The sequence below is a fragment of the Zeus faber genome (genome assembly GCF_960531495.2).
Source record: "Zeus faber genome assembly, chromosome: 13".
NCBI classification, from domain to species: domain Eukaryota; kingdom Metazoa; phylum Chordata; class Actinopteri; order Zeiformes; family Zeidae; genus Zeus; species Zeus faber.
Genome location: NC_137198.1, coordinates 16,173,092 through 16,189,843, shown reverse-complemented (window position 1 = coordinate 16,189,843; position 16,752 = coordinate 16,173,092). Strand labels below are relative to the sequence as shown.

Genomic DNA, 16,752 nt, shown 5'->3' with positions numbered 1-16,752 from the left:
GTCGCAGCTGGATACCCAGCCGGCGGCATGGAACCCACCTCTAACCCCCCTTGAATAAAACGATGCCAATGTGATGGAGGCGTACGCGTGCCGCCTTCTACGCTCCGTGACGAAAGCGCTTCGTCAACGACGCTCCGTGCGCGCACGCGAAAGGGACGCCGGGAAGAGCGCGGACGCGACTTGCCGCGGTCCTTTCCGGGTGTCCCTTCCGCCCTCGGTGAGCCAATCACGGTCCAGGCAGGATGCCGAGCTTATGGGCGCGCTTCACTCGACCCACCACTAGAGGGAGTAAGAGTACAATGAATCTAGGACTATAATAACCCTTTTATTGCGCGTTCAATTAAAGGGGAAAAAAAACCCCCCAAAAAACCTGTGTTCAACGGCATCAATTCCGAGGTATGTGAAATGGACATTTCTGAGGAAATAGAGATATATCCATTTTTTATATATATAGATTTATTTTGATGACTGGTAGTGATTACAGCCAAGAGGTAAACAAAATAAATGAACATGTTTTCATTGACCACAGCATAACAGCACAACCTTTATCTGAACTTCATTGTGGTTTACAAGGCTTTAAATACCCCCAAAAAAAACAAACAAAAACAAAAGAACGACTTTATTTACCCCCAACGTAAGACCTCTCGTCCGGTATGTGTGATGTTGAGTTGTACATTGATTATTGTATATAGAGTGGAAACATCTGAGTATCCAGCTTTCTGCTTTGTGAACACAGTTTAAGAGCATAAATTATCAGGAACGAGACTTAGTCCAAAGTGAACACGACAGGTTTATGTTTGTGCTAAAAGCACGGGATCTCTCATGGTAAGCTCAGTCCGTGAAAGAGATAAACCTGAATCTAGGAGAGGAAAATGATATTACCATTGTTTGGTGACCAATAATTTAAAAGTGAATGTGTGTAGTGATCGGGATACATTCATGACATAGAATCCATTTGGGCATAGTTGTTACGGGTACGTTCAGGCTCTTGACTTTAAAGGCATGTTGTCTTTATAGAATACTTGAAGGACAAAACGCCACCGCAGACAGTCCATGATCAGAAACAATGCTGGCACAAAACAAAAAAAAACATTTCATTATCTGCTCCACAGGGCAGGATACATACACTTCCTCTAGTACAGTGTCAGCCATTTTCCCCCAATACATAAAAAGATGTAAAAAAAAAAAAAAAAAAACCCCAAAAAACAACTTTTTTTTACAGAAATATATAAATCTAAAATGGCTATAATGTCTTTTTTTTTTTTTTTTTTCCTTCTTGTTTTTTTCTTTTTACGTCAAACAAAATATTGGTCGTACTATATAAGCCTGGTGGAATATGTAACAAAAATAATACATAGTACTAGATCTGTACAATACATCCCGAACCTCCCCGTCGCTCAGAGATGCACACATGGGAACGGTCCGGCTGCACATGTGGGGTTCAAAGGCAACGGCGCTGAATGGAAACATCTTTGTTTGTGTGAATTTGCGGATGCAAAAGCCCGTTCTCCACCAACGTGGCCCGAGCGGGAACGTGAAGGATCCGTCCGACCCCCGTAATAACTATTAGTTTGGCAGACTACCACGCACGTGACGCGGAGCAGTCGAGTAGGAAGACGAGAGAACGGAAAAACACGGGCGTCGTCGCCGAACACGATTGTTCTAAACCCAAATGTAAAAAGAAAAACAAAAAAAAAACAACAACAAAAAAAAACCTCCGCCGGGGCGGCCGGTCATTTTAAGATCATGGAGTTTCGACGATCGTCGTTTATACTCCCGCGGCCTTTCCGCGATCGTGACTTAACGCTCCCGCTTCTTCTTCCCCGCTTCCAGGAACCTTCGCCGCCGCGAGAAGTTGAAAGTCAAAATGAGTTGTTTGTGGTATTTGTCGCCTCTGAGGTCCTTGTAGCCCAAGTTCAACATTAATTACAGTTGAGAGTGAGATGGTCATATTTCTATAGAGGTTTAATAGCGATGTTCACCAAATATTCATTCAGCCTGTTTATATAACTTAATGGAAACTGTATGCTTCTTTTTTTTTTGATTTTGTATATAAAAAAAAAAAAAAGACGTTCGCACAATCTTCCCACGCTGTAACCGAAGTCAATTGGTCAATACGAACAAACGCCGGAGCAAATCAAGTATTGTTCTCCGAAATGTTTTTTTTTTTTTCTTCTTTTTTTTCCTTTCTACGTTTTACAGAGGCCCGTCGGGTACATAAATTAAATAATACATCCCAAAAGAAAGAAAAGAAAGAAAGAGAAGTGACTGAGAAAGTAATGCGGAGAAAAAATATTTGCACATCAAATTGCCTGGGGATTTAAAAAAAAAAAAATCAGTCCACAAATTCCCTTTAAGGCAAATTCAAATCTGTCGAAATATTTCATTCCATGTAATACATTCACTGCACAGTTCGTGGTCCTCTTGTTTACATGTGTGTGTATGTGTGTATGTGTGTGTGTGTGTGTGTGTGTGTGTGTGTGTGTGGGGGGGGGGGGGGGTCCTATGCGGGGAAACGAGTTTGGACGTTTCAACGTTTTGCCCTCGGAGGTTTTGCTCGGAGGAGCAAGGGGAGGAGGAGGAAGAGGAGCAGGAGGAGAAGGAGAAGAGGGCCTGCGTCAGTCCATTCGGCCTCAGTTTCCCTCCGCCTCCCGGGGCCCGGGGGACCCGGGGATGGCGGGGATGGCCGGGATGCACTCGTGCGGCTTGGGGGACGCCACGAAGCCCGGCGAGCACGTGCACTTGTAGGAGCCGTCCGTGTTGGAGCACTGGCCGTTGTGGCACAGGAACACCTTGTCGCTGATGTCCTCGCACTCGTTTATGTCTGCGAGGGGGAGGGGATCACAACCAGAATCCGTTTTATTTGCCTGGTACGTTTACATGAGCTAGGAATTTGTTACGGTGAGGTTCGGTGCGTTTCTCCACAGATTAAGCAAACAAAAAATAAATAAATGCTTAACAGTAAAAGTAATAAAAAGATAACAGGTGAAGTCAAGATAAAAAGTAAAAACAAAAAAACTGCTAAATATATACAAATATAAAAATAACTAAATCAATCTAAAAGAAAACCATAAACCAAATACCATACATATGTATATACAATATGAATTATTACTATGTACGAACTAGCAGTATGTACAGTGTAATACTCGCGTTATTGCACATATATTACTGCAAAAGTTATGTGGATGTGTGTGGGACGAGGTGCAAAGTGAGAGCCGCAGGGAGTCCGATTGGAACGCGATGAGGGAGCTGCGGCAGCTGCCGAGCGCTCCCGCCTTACACTCCATCACGGTCGTCTTCCGTCGCCCTTACGTTCCCCCGTGAGAACGGCTTCCTTCCTTCCGATCTCCCCCCCCCAGTTTCGACAGAACGTCCTTGCATAATATCGCCTCCGAAAGCGGCAGATAATCTCCCTGGAAAGGATGCTGTCATGTTGCGTGTGATTAAAGGCACTGAACTTCGGCAGGGCTCAGTAATCCTTAACATTAAAACCATTCATATGTTGTTGCTTAAATTGAAGAATGCATTGTATGAAATTTCCATTTGGCCTTCGGGCGTGCGTATGGGTGTGTGCCTATGCGTGTGTGTGTGTGTGTGTGTGTGTGTGTGTGTTCAGGGAGGTCTGATTGTCGTTTCGGCATCGACGTCAAATGACCCTCGCCTGTTGATGTCGTATTCTAACCAGGCGGGGCTGTGTGCGCGCAAAAGGAGGCGGGGGCACGAAACGCGCCCCCCCCCCCCCAACCCCCAACCGACCCCACCCCAAGCTGCCCCCGACTCTTTCCATGCGCTCAGAACTTGATCAGTTTGTTTGTATTGTGGGAATAAACGTCCCGTCCTTGGAGCTGATAAGACCGCTCGCAGACGGATTCCTGACCGGCGCGGTAATCGCATTGCTCCGCCGTGACGAGGAGGCCTCTCTCCCGCTCAAACCAAACAAGTGCTGATCACTTCAAATATGTAATAACACATGTATTACACGACGTGGCGGCGGCTCAAGGCCTCCCTCACTCTTGGCAGAGCCCGGGCCCGGGGAAGTTCAGTCGCTCTCGCTCGCGTTTCGCCTCCGCTTTCATCGGCTTCCCATAAAGCGCGAGGAAAAGCCAGAGAGCGCCGATGTTCCCGTCTTGCTTTGGTGCTCGCTGATACACTGCGCCGGGAATTAGCTCGCTCGAAATTAAAGCAAGGCCCGACTCCGGGAGGACGTCTCCTCCAGGGATGCTTCTCTGTGGTCCGGTTTCAAGAAACAAGATGAAATGAGTTAGTTTATTCCTACCCGCCCCCCTCCACCCTCCACCCTCCACCCCCGCCTGCACTGCAGCGAATCCCTGAACATTCCTGCTCCGTGGACGGGCGGGGGGGAGGGAACACACATGGCGGCGGATCCGGCCGGAGGGTGGTCTGACCGTGCGAGAGGCATCTGGAACCGGCGGCCCTTACCTATGCACGCCATCTTGGCAAGGTCGAGCTCGTAGCCGTCGAAGCAGTCACAGGTGTAGCCCTCCCGCACTCGCACGCAGCGGCCGTTCTCGCAGCCGTTCAGGATGCCGCACTCCTCCGCCCGCAGGCCCTCGAAGCCGGCGTGCCGATCTGAATTCACCAGTCAAACACGTGAGAGCACCGTCAGGATTTGGGGCAAGATACATTCTGTATACACACAGTGAACGGTACATCCTGAGCTTGATGTTCGATCCACCCTCTTACACACAGTATATGTACATACTGTATACCCATATGTATGTATATGCATATATATGACACTAAAGTGGTATCTTATATTATATTGATGTAAACTTGCACAATTTACTACTTTAGAAGTTGAATTGTTGTCACAGAGGTTCATTGTTTATTTTTAGATGGATTGTATACCAAATGTTTAGTTTTTGTATCTATCAATCTATCTATCTATCCATCTCTCTATCTATCTATCTATCCATCTATCTATCTATCTATCTATCTATCTATCTATCTATCCATCCGTCTATGCATCCATCCATCCGTCTATGCATCCATCTATCCGTCTATCTATCTATCTATCTATCTATTTATCTATCCATCTATCTATCAATCTATCTATCTATCTATCAATCTATCTATCTATCTATCCATCCATCTATGCATCAATCTATCCATCTATGCATCCATCCATCTATCTATCATCCATCCATCTATGCATCCATCCATCCATCTATCATTCCATCCATCTATCTATCTATCTATCTATCTATCATCCATCTATACATCTATCTATCTATCTATCTATCCATCTATCTATCTATCTATCTATCTATCTATCTATCTATATCTATCTATCTATCTATCTATCTATCTATCTATATCTATCTATCTATCTATCTATCTATCTATCTATCTATCTATCTATCTATATCTATCTATCTATCTATCTATCTATCTATCTATCTATCTATCTATCTATCTATCTATCTATCTATCTATCTATCTATCTATATCTATCTATCTATATCTATCTATCTATCTATCTATCTATCTATATCTATCTATCTATCTATCTATCTATCTATCTATCTATCTATCTATATCTATCTATCTATCTATCTATCTATCTATCTATCTATCTATCTATCTATATCTATCTATATCTATCTATCTATCTATCTATCTATCTATCTATCTATCTATCTATCTATATATCTATCTATCTATCATCCATCTATCTATCTATACATCCATCTATACATCCATCTATACATCTATACATCCATCTATACATCTATACATCCATCTATACATCTATACATCCACCCATCCACCCATCTATCTATCTATCTATCTATCTATCTATCTATCCATCCATCCATCCATCCATCCATCCATCCATCTACCCACCAGCGTAAGGACTGACTGGTCGTGGCTGGAACTCCCGTGGCCGTTGCATGGGCAGGCGTGCGGGAGTTTCCCGGGCGTTGTAGTCGTGGTCGGTGAAGAGGGGGATGCTCTGGGGGAGGTCGGGGCTGTAGTAGTTGTCCCAGTACCGAGGAACAAAAGGCTCAATGGGAGCCTCCGAACCCTCGGGACTGTACTCGTAGCCTGGACGCTCCCGTAAGCTGTCGGAGGAGCCTCCTCTCCGGGGCAGGTTGCACATCACCGCGTAGTCTTCTGTATGTGTTGGAAAGATATCAGGAGGAGGGTTTCATCACAGAGATATCTTAGAGGAATAGTTTTGATTTTTCAAACTTTACCGCAAACAGTACATTTTCAGACTGCCGTGGCATCATGTTAGCTTTGCCTGAAACCTGGAGTGAGTTTTTGCACTGAACTCAGATTTGCGTTTGTCCCCCATTACTTATATTGGAACCCTGATGGTCCAGTATGGATAAAAGGCTTGGACCTACCTACATGCTACATGAGGGATGAGTATAAAATAGGGATTAACATAAAAAAAAATCAGAACTCTTTCTTTATAATAACACTGAATATTGATCAGTATATACATTTACATTACATTTAGTCATTTAGCAGACGCTTTTATCCAAAGCGACTTACAAGGGAGAATAACATTCAAGCTACATTGCGACAGAGACATTAGTGTAACAATAAATACTTCTAGGTAGTGCTAAGTAATTGTAAGTTAGGAGAGGAGGTGCTCTCTGAAGATCTGGGACTTCAAGTGCTTCTTAAAGACAGAGAGGGAGGTCCCTGCTCTGGTCATTTTTGGCAGCTCGTTCCACCAACGTGGAACTACAAATGAGAATAACCTGGATTGCCGTGGTTGTACGGCCGGCAGAGCCAGGTGACGCTCATTTGACGAGCGCAGCATCCGGGGGGCAGCATGTGCTCTTACAAGAGCGTTTAAGTAGCTGGGAGCATTCCCAACAATCACTCTGTAGGCCAGCATAAGAGACTTGAACTTGATGCGAGCGGCTCCAGGTAACCCGTGGAGCTCGATGAGTAGCGGAGTGACATGTGCCCTCTTTGGCTGGTTGAACACCAGTCGCGCCGCCGCATAAATATATAAATCATCTCACACAGCTAGGGCTATCGAACCGATCTAATTCAAAGTATCAGTACTTACCAGAGTCCCTCCGGGGGCAGAGGGCACACTGCTCGCTCCAGGCCACACCGTACAGGCAGCAGCACTCGGTGTAGGTGGTCCGCTGTTCTGGGAGGGGGTCCGAGCACATGTTGTTCTCCACCAGGCCCTGCCAGCAGATCTCCATGTGCAGGTCCTGATCGGGCTCCAGGGTCTCTGCAGACATGATAGATTGATGGTTGAGTGGATGGATGGATAATGAGGCATAGAGGAAAAATATATTCATATTTCTGAGTCTATCTTTCTGCCATTTGTTAATCTAATCTAATTAATGTCATTTCTTTATATGCAATAAGTATTTTCTCTCTCTTTCCAGGTTTAATTTAGGCCTTCACTTAGAGCTAGATTAGCTGTAATCTTCCTTCTGGAAATCCGATTTTTTTAACCAGGAGTGGGGAAGTCTGAGACTTTTTTAAACCATGACTGAGAAAGGCCATTCTATCAAAAGTCCAGTGATTTAGTCTATGACTAGGCCTAATCCGTGTCTGCGAAACCGCCCCACGGTGTTGTATAGTGCTTACAATTTTGTATTTTTTTGTAAATTGCTACTCCCAATTTTATTACCTTTTACATATTCCAACCTATTACTCATATTATTCTTAAGTTGTTGAGATAATAGAAGTAATGCACATGACTAGTGACTTGACGTGTGTGTGTGTGTGTGTGTGTGTGTGTGCGTGTGCGCGCGTGCGTGCGTGTGTGTGTGTGTGTGTTCCACACCTTCCGTGGCGTTCAGGGCGACACACTGTCGCCCGGTGTTATCCAGCACCAGCGGGGGGCCGCAGAAACAGTTAAAGGAGCCGGCGGTGTTCACACACACTCCGTCCACACAGGAGTTCTCCGTCGCACACTCGTCATAGTCTAGCACACAAAAACACACGCGCACACACACACACACATAGGGAAACCACAGGGTAAACAACAAAAAGTTTAAAATTTTTTAAATGGAAATGCGGTTTACCGGAGGTGTCTTCTTACCCACGCACTCCAGGCGGATGTTGTCGTAGTAGAAGCCGGAGCGGCAGTAGCAAGTGTACGTGGAGAACAGATTGGAACACTGTCCGTTCTTACAAATCTCCGGCCCGAACATCTCACACTCGTCCACATCTGACGTGAGAGGAGGACAAAGAGAGGCGCACGAGGGTGATTTCAATCCGATGACCACATCGGCGGAAGACAGTGAGATAAAGCCGCACACAACTTCTGCCCCACCATTCGCAACGTGGTCGTAATGTCCCAGAACCGGATAACAGGCACCCAATTAGTCAGACACACAGGCAGCAACCCCATTAAGTTCTTAAAGGTCAGCATCACAGGAAGACCCATAAATAAGATAGGAATGCTTTTTTTCCGTCTTTCTTTAACGTTCCCGCAGCTGGAAGGAAAGTATCAGTTGACAAAGGGCAAATCATGGATCACAAACCTCACAAATAATCCTTTGAGGGGCTTGAAGAGCTAAATCTGCGCATTTTCTGGAAAAAAAAGGGGGGAAGAGCAAGAGACAGAAGGAAGGACTGACTGAAATACCTCTGTACTGATGCCGTTCTTCCCGGCTTTGCGACGAGGACGCGGTCCGGGGCAGAAGACCGCTTCCGTGTGGACACAACTGGTTGTAATCGGCTGGAGAACAAAACGTCCTCATCAGACAAATACAAAAACCACGTGACCGGCAGAGGCGATCCGCCTTCTCCAACAACATGTTGATTGTTTGTATTAAAACAGCTTTTCTAAGCTGGCCCCCGTTTCATACCTCTTCCGGGGATCGGACAAGCGTGGATCTCACAGTTGTCGCCCCAGCCGCCCCCGACCGTGCAGCAGCACTCCTGCTTAGTGGCGTTTCGGGACAGGACGTTGTCGCAGAAGTTGGCGTCGTTCAGGTTGTAGTAGCACTCCTTCCTCTCCTCCCTGGAGGGGGAGGACGGAGGGGGCGATGCCTCGGGCCCCGGGATGGCGTCGACTGCAAACATACAAAAAATAAAAATGCTCAACTTTATTGTGTGGTATATTTATGATTGTAAAAAAAAAATAAAAATAAAATCCAATAAATAAAAATGCTAGAAACTGTTTTATGTATTATGAATAAGCACGCTCTCTCATTCTGCTGTCAGTAGGAGATTCGAGCTGTAGGAGCATTAGTGATGCAAGACTAGAGAACAAATCTTTTAAATATCTCGGAAGTCTGGAGCGACTCCAGGAAAAGAGTTGTTTGCTACTGGGTAACCACAGCCAGACGCACAGGATGAATCACACGAATGAATCAAACTAAATGAACGAAGACTCTGAAAAGTGAACAACTCTTCACCGAGTGAAGAGTCAAGAACCGACCGTCTCGATAAAGAGCTGGATATTTCGTCGGGAGTCAGCATCCCAAACATCCCGGCGTCCGTGAAGTGGGCCAGGAGCCAGCGTCTCGCCGAAAAGGAGGTCTCGGCATCGCCGTTGCCAAAGGCAACACCGGGGGCCACATCATATCATACCCCGACATGCTAACAGTGTCTACGGGGCGGGCTGCCGTGCTTTTCTTTCGTCGGAGCGTCGACATGCCTCCAGCGGGCAGCGCATACCTCCGCCTGCCACTGCTGAGCCTGCTCATTTATCCGTAGGCATCCACCCTTAAGCTGCCGGCTTAGCCAAATGGAAACACTGGCATGTGAGTCAACACACTGTGCGCTCTCACATGATTGATTAGCGCACGTCGAAAGCAAACAGCGGAATGTGGCGAAAAGGTACACAAAGGCATAGCTGGGGTTTAGTGCCCGGGCAGAAGAAGAAAAAACATCCCCGGCGAGGGTGCGTCGCTTATTAATGTAAATATGCCCCCTTTGGCGTGCACGTACGCACGGATCAGGCCAGGGGCGAGACGGTGACGCCGGGGCTCTGAGAGCTTTTCCCTTCCTCTTGAGATCAGTAACCTCTCGTCGAGGTCATGTTGCCGTTGACGGGAGGGATTTATCCACGACGCCGACTGCCAATTAAAACACTTTGTCATTGTTTCTGTTGGTGGGGAAATGGGTTCTCATGGCAATTACACCCGAGAGGGACAGCTGCTGACGTTGCTCTCCGGCGGCGGAGGTTTGCCGACATCGTTTTCGCCAAGGGGAAACGGCCCAACGCAAGATTTGTGTCGTTCTACCCGCCCAGAGAATCCATTAAAACGTATTATCCCTGGCGAGGAGCGGCTTGCATCCTCCTCATTCCTGCGCTGTTTGGACAATGAGAGACGGCTCATTAAAGCCGGGAAAACTCTGCGATCCCAGTGACGGGCCGGGGAGCTAAGTCCCGTGAGCCATTGTGTGCGCGGTTCCTGCTCTGTTACCCAGGGAGCGGCACTGGCTGGTGAGGGGATCAAATTCCTCATTGTCGCTGGGGCAGATGCACAGGAAGCTGCCATCGAAGTTCTCACACAGGGCCTCCCCGCACAGCGCCAGTCTCATCTCGCACTCGTTCACGTCTGAGAATGAGAGGAGGGAAAAAGAAGGGGGGAAGAGGTGTGGTTCAGGATCGGGGATTTTCATTTTTCAACGTGTGCTATCAACCATTTTTGCCTTCCCTGGGTGCCAACTTTAAATATTAACTGTGGTTGTATGGAACAGTGGTGCTCAACCTTTTTCAGGTCAAGGACCCTCAATTTGATACACATATGAAGCTACGGACCCCGCTTGATAATATTTTGTCCCAAATTGGAGAAGATTTTTATTGTTTGATATAATTTAGTCCAAACCTCCACACCTGTCTATACTATAGTCAGGGAGATAACAGAGATCAATTATTATGCATTCTCATTTTGATGGGGACTCCTGGTGGGTCCCCGGACCCCATGTTGAGAACCACTATTATAGAGTAGTACATCCCTTTGTAATTTATTTCTCCACTGAATTGCTGTTATATAGGTGTGCAGGGCTTTAAAGTTATAGTTGGCTGATACTTGTCAGTGTATTGCGACATAAATCAGAAAGAAAATGTCAACAGCAAATAGTTTACCAAGAGCCAAATCAGGACGCAGTAAATCTAAACCGAACATGTTGTAATGTTCATGTCCAAAAGCAGCGACGCACCGACACATAGGCGCAGGTCTCCCGGCGGGTTGGTGTAGCCTTGGTCACACTGGCAGCGGAAGGAGTCGTCCGTGTTCTCGCAGAAGCCGTGGTTGCCGCAGATGGTCTCGTTGACACACTCGTCGATATCTGGGGGGGGAGCAGGGGACGCTGTGATGAGCGAGGCGTCTGAGGGACACATCGTACGGACACGGCACATTAGGCAAAAGAATCAAAGGGTTTTTTCCACTTCACAACAACCCCTTCGAGGCCGGGTCTCTATCGACCGAAATACCTCTCTCCATCAACTCCAGCCTCAGAGGACTATCCCTTGCCGGGATCAATCGATTGAGTAATGACTTATGCGGGATTATGTAAGACATGGTGTACTTTACAGCTTTGGCGGGAAATCTGTATACAAACAAGCCCCATTGCATGCGTTGGAATAAATATAGCTGTGTGGAAATAACTTCTCCATTTTGGCTCCCGCGCACATTGTGCAACAGTCCTGGCGGGAAACGTTTTTCCCTGAGTCAGTGCGAGGATATTTTGATGTGTGTGATATCTTATGGACCTCTCCCCGAAGGGAAAGCAACATCATACAAAAAAAAAAAAGAGAGTCCGAGCGGAGGAGCTGATCTCGGGTCTGGTTCGGATGAAAAAAAAAAAAAAAAAAAAGAAACTGGCAACACGCAGCGGTTCCTCTCATGCGCAACGATAACTCATTAAAAAAGTTAAATAAAAACAGGAGAAAGGCCTTGCTCAGCTTAGATGTCATTGCATGCAGAGACGGACGGAGGAACACGGATGTTCAGGTTGTTAACACCGTGCGCCGGCTCCCCGCCACTCGCTGTTGAAAGAGAACATTTGTTAACAATTTCTTACATCCATAATTCAGTGTTTTTTGGCATCTTGTGTATCGCGCTGGGGCCAAACACCGATACCTCCGGAGGGGCAAGGCTGATTATAATTGTTTATAAAACAAACAGAGTTTCATGATCGCACTTAAATCATCTGTATCTGTTCTGGTTTCAGTGCGACCGCCTGCTGGTCAGTGTTAACCTGCCGGTCAGCGTTACCCTGCCGGCGCTTTGACAAGAAACCGGATCCAAGAGGAAGGGTCGTCGCTATAGCTGATATACTTCTGATTTACTGATTTACCGAAAACGGTCTCGGAGTAAAAACACGATCAGCGTATGCGGCAGACGAGGGGGGCGTGGTTGAGCCACGGTCTGCAGGTGACGGTGCCGGCCTTTTTCCCGCAGCGGCACAGCTGCACCGGGTCCACCTTATGAGCCTCATTAGCGATGATTGGTCGGACCTGGCTGGGAGAGTCCTCTCATGTGTTGTTTTGTCTCACAGTGGAGATCGCGTGGTGCAGGACGCTGGAAGCCTGCGGACAAGACCGCAAACGAGGAGAAACCAGACACTGACTAATACTCTTATTTTATGTTCCTGTTTTGGCCAGCGAGCCTGTTTTGAATTATTAATAAAGATTCACACCATATTGGCACCACATTGCCAGAAAGGCTCCGTCTCCCTGCCTAAACCTGTACCTGTAGGTAGAGACTCCCACAGCATATTAAAGAACAAAAAGAGCACTTTCTATGTTAGTTACGTTTAACAAAATTGTATGGCGTTTTATCAACAACTTATGTCGGCCACCGCACACTGTGAGTGTTTTTATTTTTTCGCTTTATCATTAAAAAAAAGTTCTGAATCAGCAACAGCTACTAAGCATGTGTTTTCATCATCATGTTTTGTGGTACACAGTTTATATCCCCTCCCATCAACTTTAACATGGAAGGATGGATTATTATTATTATCATTATTATTGAAAATAACGATAATAATAATAATAATAATAATAATCATTATAATAATTATATTATAATCATCATTATAATAAAAAGTACAGAATACAATAACTAATACAATACAAAACACATACAATCACAAAAAAAAGGTGACGCTGTCTCCCCTTCCCGTGCTGTCCCCTCTCTTTACCACAGACAGCTGCTCAAATGCCTGGGTGGGGGTGCTGGCGCTGTGCGTGACCCGACCATGTCCGGCGGGACTGCCCCATGATGGAGGTCAGACAGATGGTTCCGGTCACTGGTCCACTGGGCCCCTCCCCCGGTCGGGAAGGGACCTATAACGTACCGGTAAGAGTACAAACGGGTACATCATCAATCATTGCTGGACTCTAGTCTGGATGATGGTCCAGCAATGCCTGGTTTGACCCCGGGCTTTGGTGGAGGCGTCATGGGTGGAGATTCAGTGTGTGATTGGGGATATTCACATGTATCCGATGGTGCGGCTTGAAATTTGTTAGGGAAAAAAGCATGGTGAAGGCTTCGGTTGGTGCCCGCCTGTCACACACGCCATGATTTTGGGTACGGATTGGCCAGGGCTTGACCCTTTAATAAGGGAGGCTGGGGGAGTGCGCTCACGCTCAGGAGGGAAATGTGAGTGTTTCGTGGTGTGTGGTGACACTGAGATCGTTAGTGGTTGCTATGGGGTCCGGAGCGAGTGCCAGTGGTCGCCTCCATGGATGATTTTCTGCTAGAGCAGCCGCGGGATGATACCCTACGCATGGCCTTTGAGTGGGTAGTTAAAATCGGTGAATGGTGAATTGGTGTGCCCAGATGGTGCACTCACTCACCCGTATTTTTTGGAGATTAGGGACAGGTTATATCAAGTGAGTCGTGACACTCAGTCAGGAGAGGAAATTACCCAGTTGTTGGTTCACAGAATCTGCCGGGAAATGCTTTTCCAGGCGCCATAACCCGATGGCCGGTCACCTTGGACACGATAAAAAGCTTCATGTTTACTGGCCCCCTTACATCTGAGCAGATGTGCATAAATGGTGCGCCACGTGTCCTGAGTGCCAATTAGTCAATCCTCTGGCTACACCAACCGTGCCATTGAGGCCCCTCACCTAAGTTGAGGTGCTGTTCGAAAGACTCTATATGGACCTCATCAGACCTCATCAGTGCCCGCGGGTATTCTTTTGTGTTGTTCCTAGTGGACTACGCCTACTGGTTTCCCCCGAGGTGGTACCCCTGTGCAGTATTATGGCCAAAGTTTGGCGCAGGCACTGTTTCAGGTCATCTCGAGTCGGGATTCCGAAGGAAATCCTGACCAACCAGGGCACTTCTTTTATGTCACGTACACTTTGGGAACTTTACGGGCTGTTGGGCGTCCACTCAATTCGGAGAAGTGTGTACCCCCAGACAGATGGCCTGGTAAGCGGTTCAATAAGACGCTGAAGAACATTACAGTTTGTAAGTATGTGCACGACGATAGTCGTAATTGGGATAAATGGTTCGACCTTCTGTTGTTTGCTGTGCGGGGGGTTCCCTAGGCAGGATTTTATCCCTTTGAACTCCTCTTCAGCAGGAGACCCCGGGGGGTGCTGGACCTGATTAAGGAAAACTGGGCCTAGCAACAGTAAGTACAAAGTTCAGTATGTTGGACCTGGACCTGCGCGCAAATCTACACACGCTGGGGTGCTTGTCACGGGAGAATTTGCTCCAGTCTTAGGAACGTCAGCACCGGTTATACGACAGAGGGGCTCGGCTCAGGGAATTTGCACCGGTAGACAAGGTGTTAGTGTTTCTCCATACGTCTAGCTCTAAATTACTTACGAAGTGGCAAGGGCTCTTCATGGTCACACGGAGGGTTTGGGAGGTCGATTGGAAGGAGTGGTTGTCCATGTCTCTGGCCACCGCGGTGATTGAGGGGGATAGCTTAGGGCTGGAGGTTCTAAAAACTAGCAATTTCAGTAACCATATCCAGTAACCTGGGTCGAGAACTGCTCTGAGAACTGCTCTGTGAAGCCAGTGCTGTGTACACCTAACATTTCTCTCCCTTTCTGCTTGCAGGCCGACGTGTCGGACAGAGGACAGGGGGCAGCGTTGACCCAGCAGGTGGAGGGCGCCGACTGACCGGTCGGTGCTGTGCATCAGCCGGAAGCTCTCAGAACTTGAGTCAAGGTACAGCACCATTGAGAAACAGTGCCTGGCCATCAAGTGAGCAGTAGGCAGCCTCCGGTACTACCTCCTGAGGCGCCCTTTCACCCTCTGTTTGGACCACACCCCACTACAGTGGCTCCTGGGCATGAAGGATACCAACACACAGATCACCTGTTGGTACCTGCCTCTTCAGCCATTTAAGTCAAAGGTGATCCATAGGCCAGGGGCGCGGATGGTGGAAGCCAACTTCCTCAGCCAGACGGCTCCCCGGCCTAAGTTGGTCGGTGGGGCTATGTGGAAGACGAGAGGGCGTGGTTAAGCCACGGTCTGCAGGTGGCGGTGCTGGCTTCTTCCCGCTGCAGTGCAGCTGTACCGGGTCTGCCTGATCTGCCTCATTAGCGCTGGTTGGTGGGACCCAGCTGGGAGAGTTTTCTTATGTGTTGTTGTTGGGATCGCATGGTGCAAGAGACATGTCCCTGCGGAACAGATCGCAAGGCGTCCGGACTTTGTTCCTGCCAGTATAGATCTTTCAGTATTGACGTTTTGGCCCGTGAGCCTTTTTTTAGTTGGTTTTAATAAAAACTCAGGCGTGTGTCGGCCCCTCACTGCCCAAAAGTCTCTTTTGAAAAATGAAAAGCAGACACTGGAAACAAGCAACAAGATCACATTTTGGATTCCATTCACATGTCGGTAGATAGCATCATACTACACGCTCCACGATTTACCAAACCGAACATCCCCTCTTACAACTGCCAGTCTTAAAGGCGGCGATGGAAGTCCAATGCCTCAGACGTTTATAAATCCACACAAAGTGAAATGGCAATGGCCTTCACATATTGTACAGACACATAAGAAGCACTTCATTTCACCTCTCAGCACTCGTAAATGTTTTGTCATCTAAAGAAGGGAGGAGAGAGGAGGCCTGAGGAACCGCAACCCAGTCGCTCGGAACAAGAGGGGGGACTCGGCCAAGACTCTGAACGTCTTCCATTCCAACGAAGACGGACTAGGGTTTGGTGTGGGAGTAGGGCTCGTCTCTGCTGTCAGCGTTCCTGCCCCAAATTCTCTAACACGCCTTGACGGTCCGAAAGCGTGCGTCTTCCACGGACTGATACGAAAACCTGGAATAGCGCACACTCCTTAACTCGATTAGGGCTTAAAAGAGGGCGTAATCAAGAGAGATTGCATGGCAGCGGGACACCTACTTCATTACGGTCCGAAAATGAAAACGTGCTGTCGCTCTGAGTAATGTGATTCCGCTAATTACGGTGACTCACATGTAATTCATAAAATGTGCACAGCAAGAAAAATTCCTGGAATTATATTTTACTTTGAATCATTTTGACATTTAGACTTTATTTTAATACCCTGTACCTTTTTATACTAAGTTTATTTGTCAGTGGTCATCAAATCTACATAGGTCAGTCATTGTCGGCAAAATCTTCAATGAGATCAAGTGATATCAGCATATTTATGCAGTTAGATAAGGGTTTTATCAGAGGAATTACATTTATTTTAGGGAATGGTAGAAGAGGTTAAAAATGCTCAGTCTGACAGACCATTTAAGAGGAACTATCCTACTATGAGAGGATAGTTTTTCAAGCTTTATGTGAATGAATTGTCTCTGTTCTCCAAGGGAGGCCTCAGAAGTAAATTAAAGTGGTAA

The 16,752-nt window shown here is 47.0% G+C and overlaps 1 protein-coding gene across 1 annotated transcript in view; it reads right to left on the bottom strand.

Moving 5' to 3' along the window:
* Window positions 1–2,057: 2,057 nt before the first annotated feature.
* The window catches only part of LOC307238874 (latent-transforming growth factor beta-binding protein 2-like), a gene marked incomplete at its 5' end in the record, with an annotated part of 92,805 nt that continues 78,110 nt past the window's right edge, over window positions 2,058–16,752 (bottom strand). The window contains 10 exon segments of the mRNA XM_080012028.1: window positions 2,058–2,824; window positions 4,444–4,593; window positions 5,872–6,141; window positions 7,058–7,231; window positions 7,796–7,936; window positions 8,054–8,182; window positions 8,603–8,695; window positions 8,826–9,032; window positions 10,392–10,526; window positions 11,131–11,259. Of these exon segments, the coding sequence (XP_079868154.1) occupies window positions 2,634–2,824; window positions 4,444–4,593; window positions 5,872–6,141; window positions 7,058–7,231; window positions 7,796–7,936; window positions 8,054–8,182; window positions 8,603–8,695; window positions 8,826–9,032; window positions 10,392–10,526; window positions 11,131–11,259 (1,619 nt within the window). The 3' untranslated portion in view covers window positions 2,058–2,633.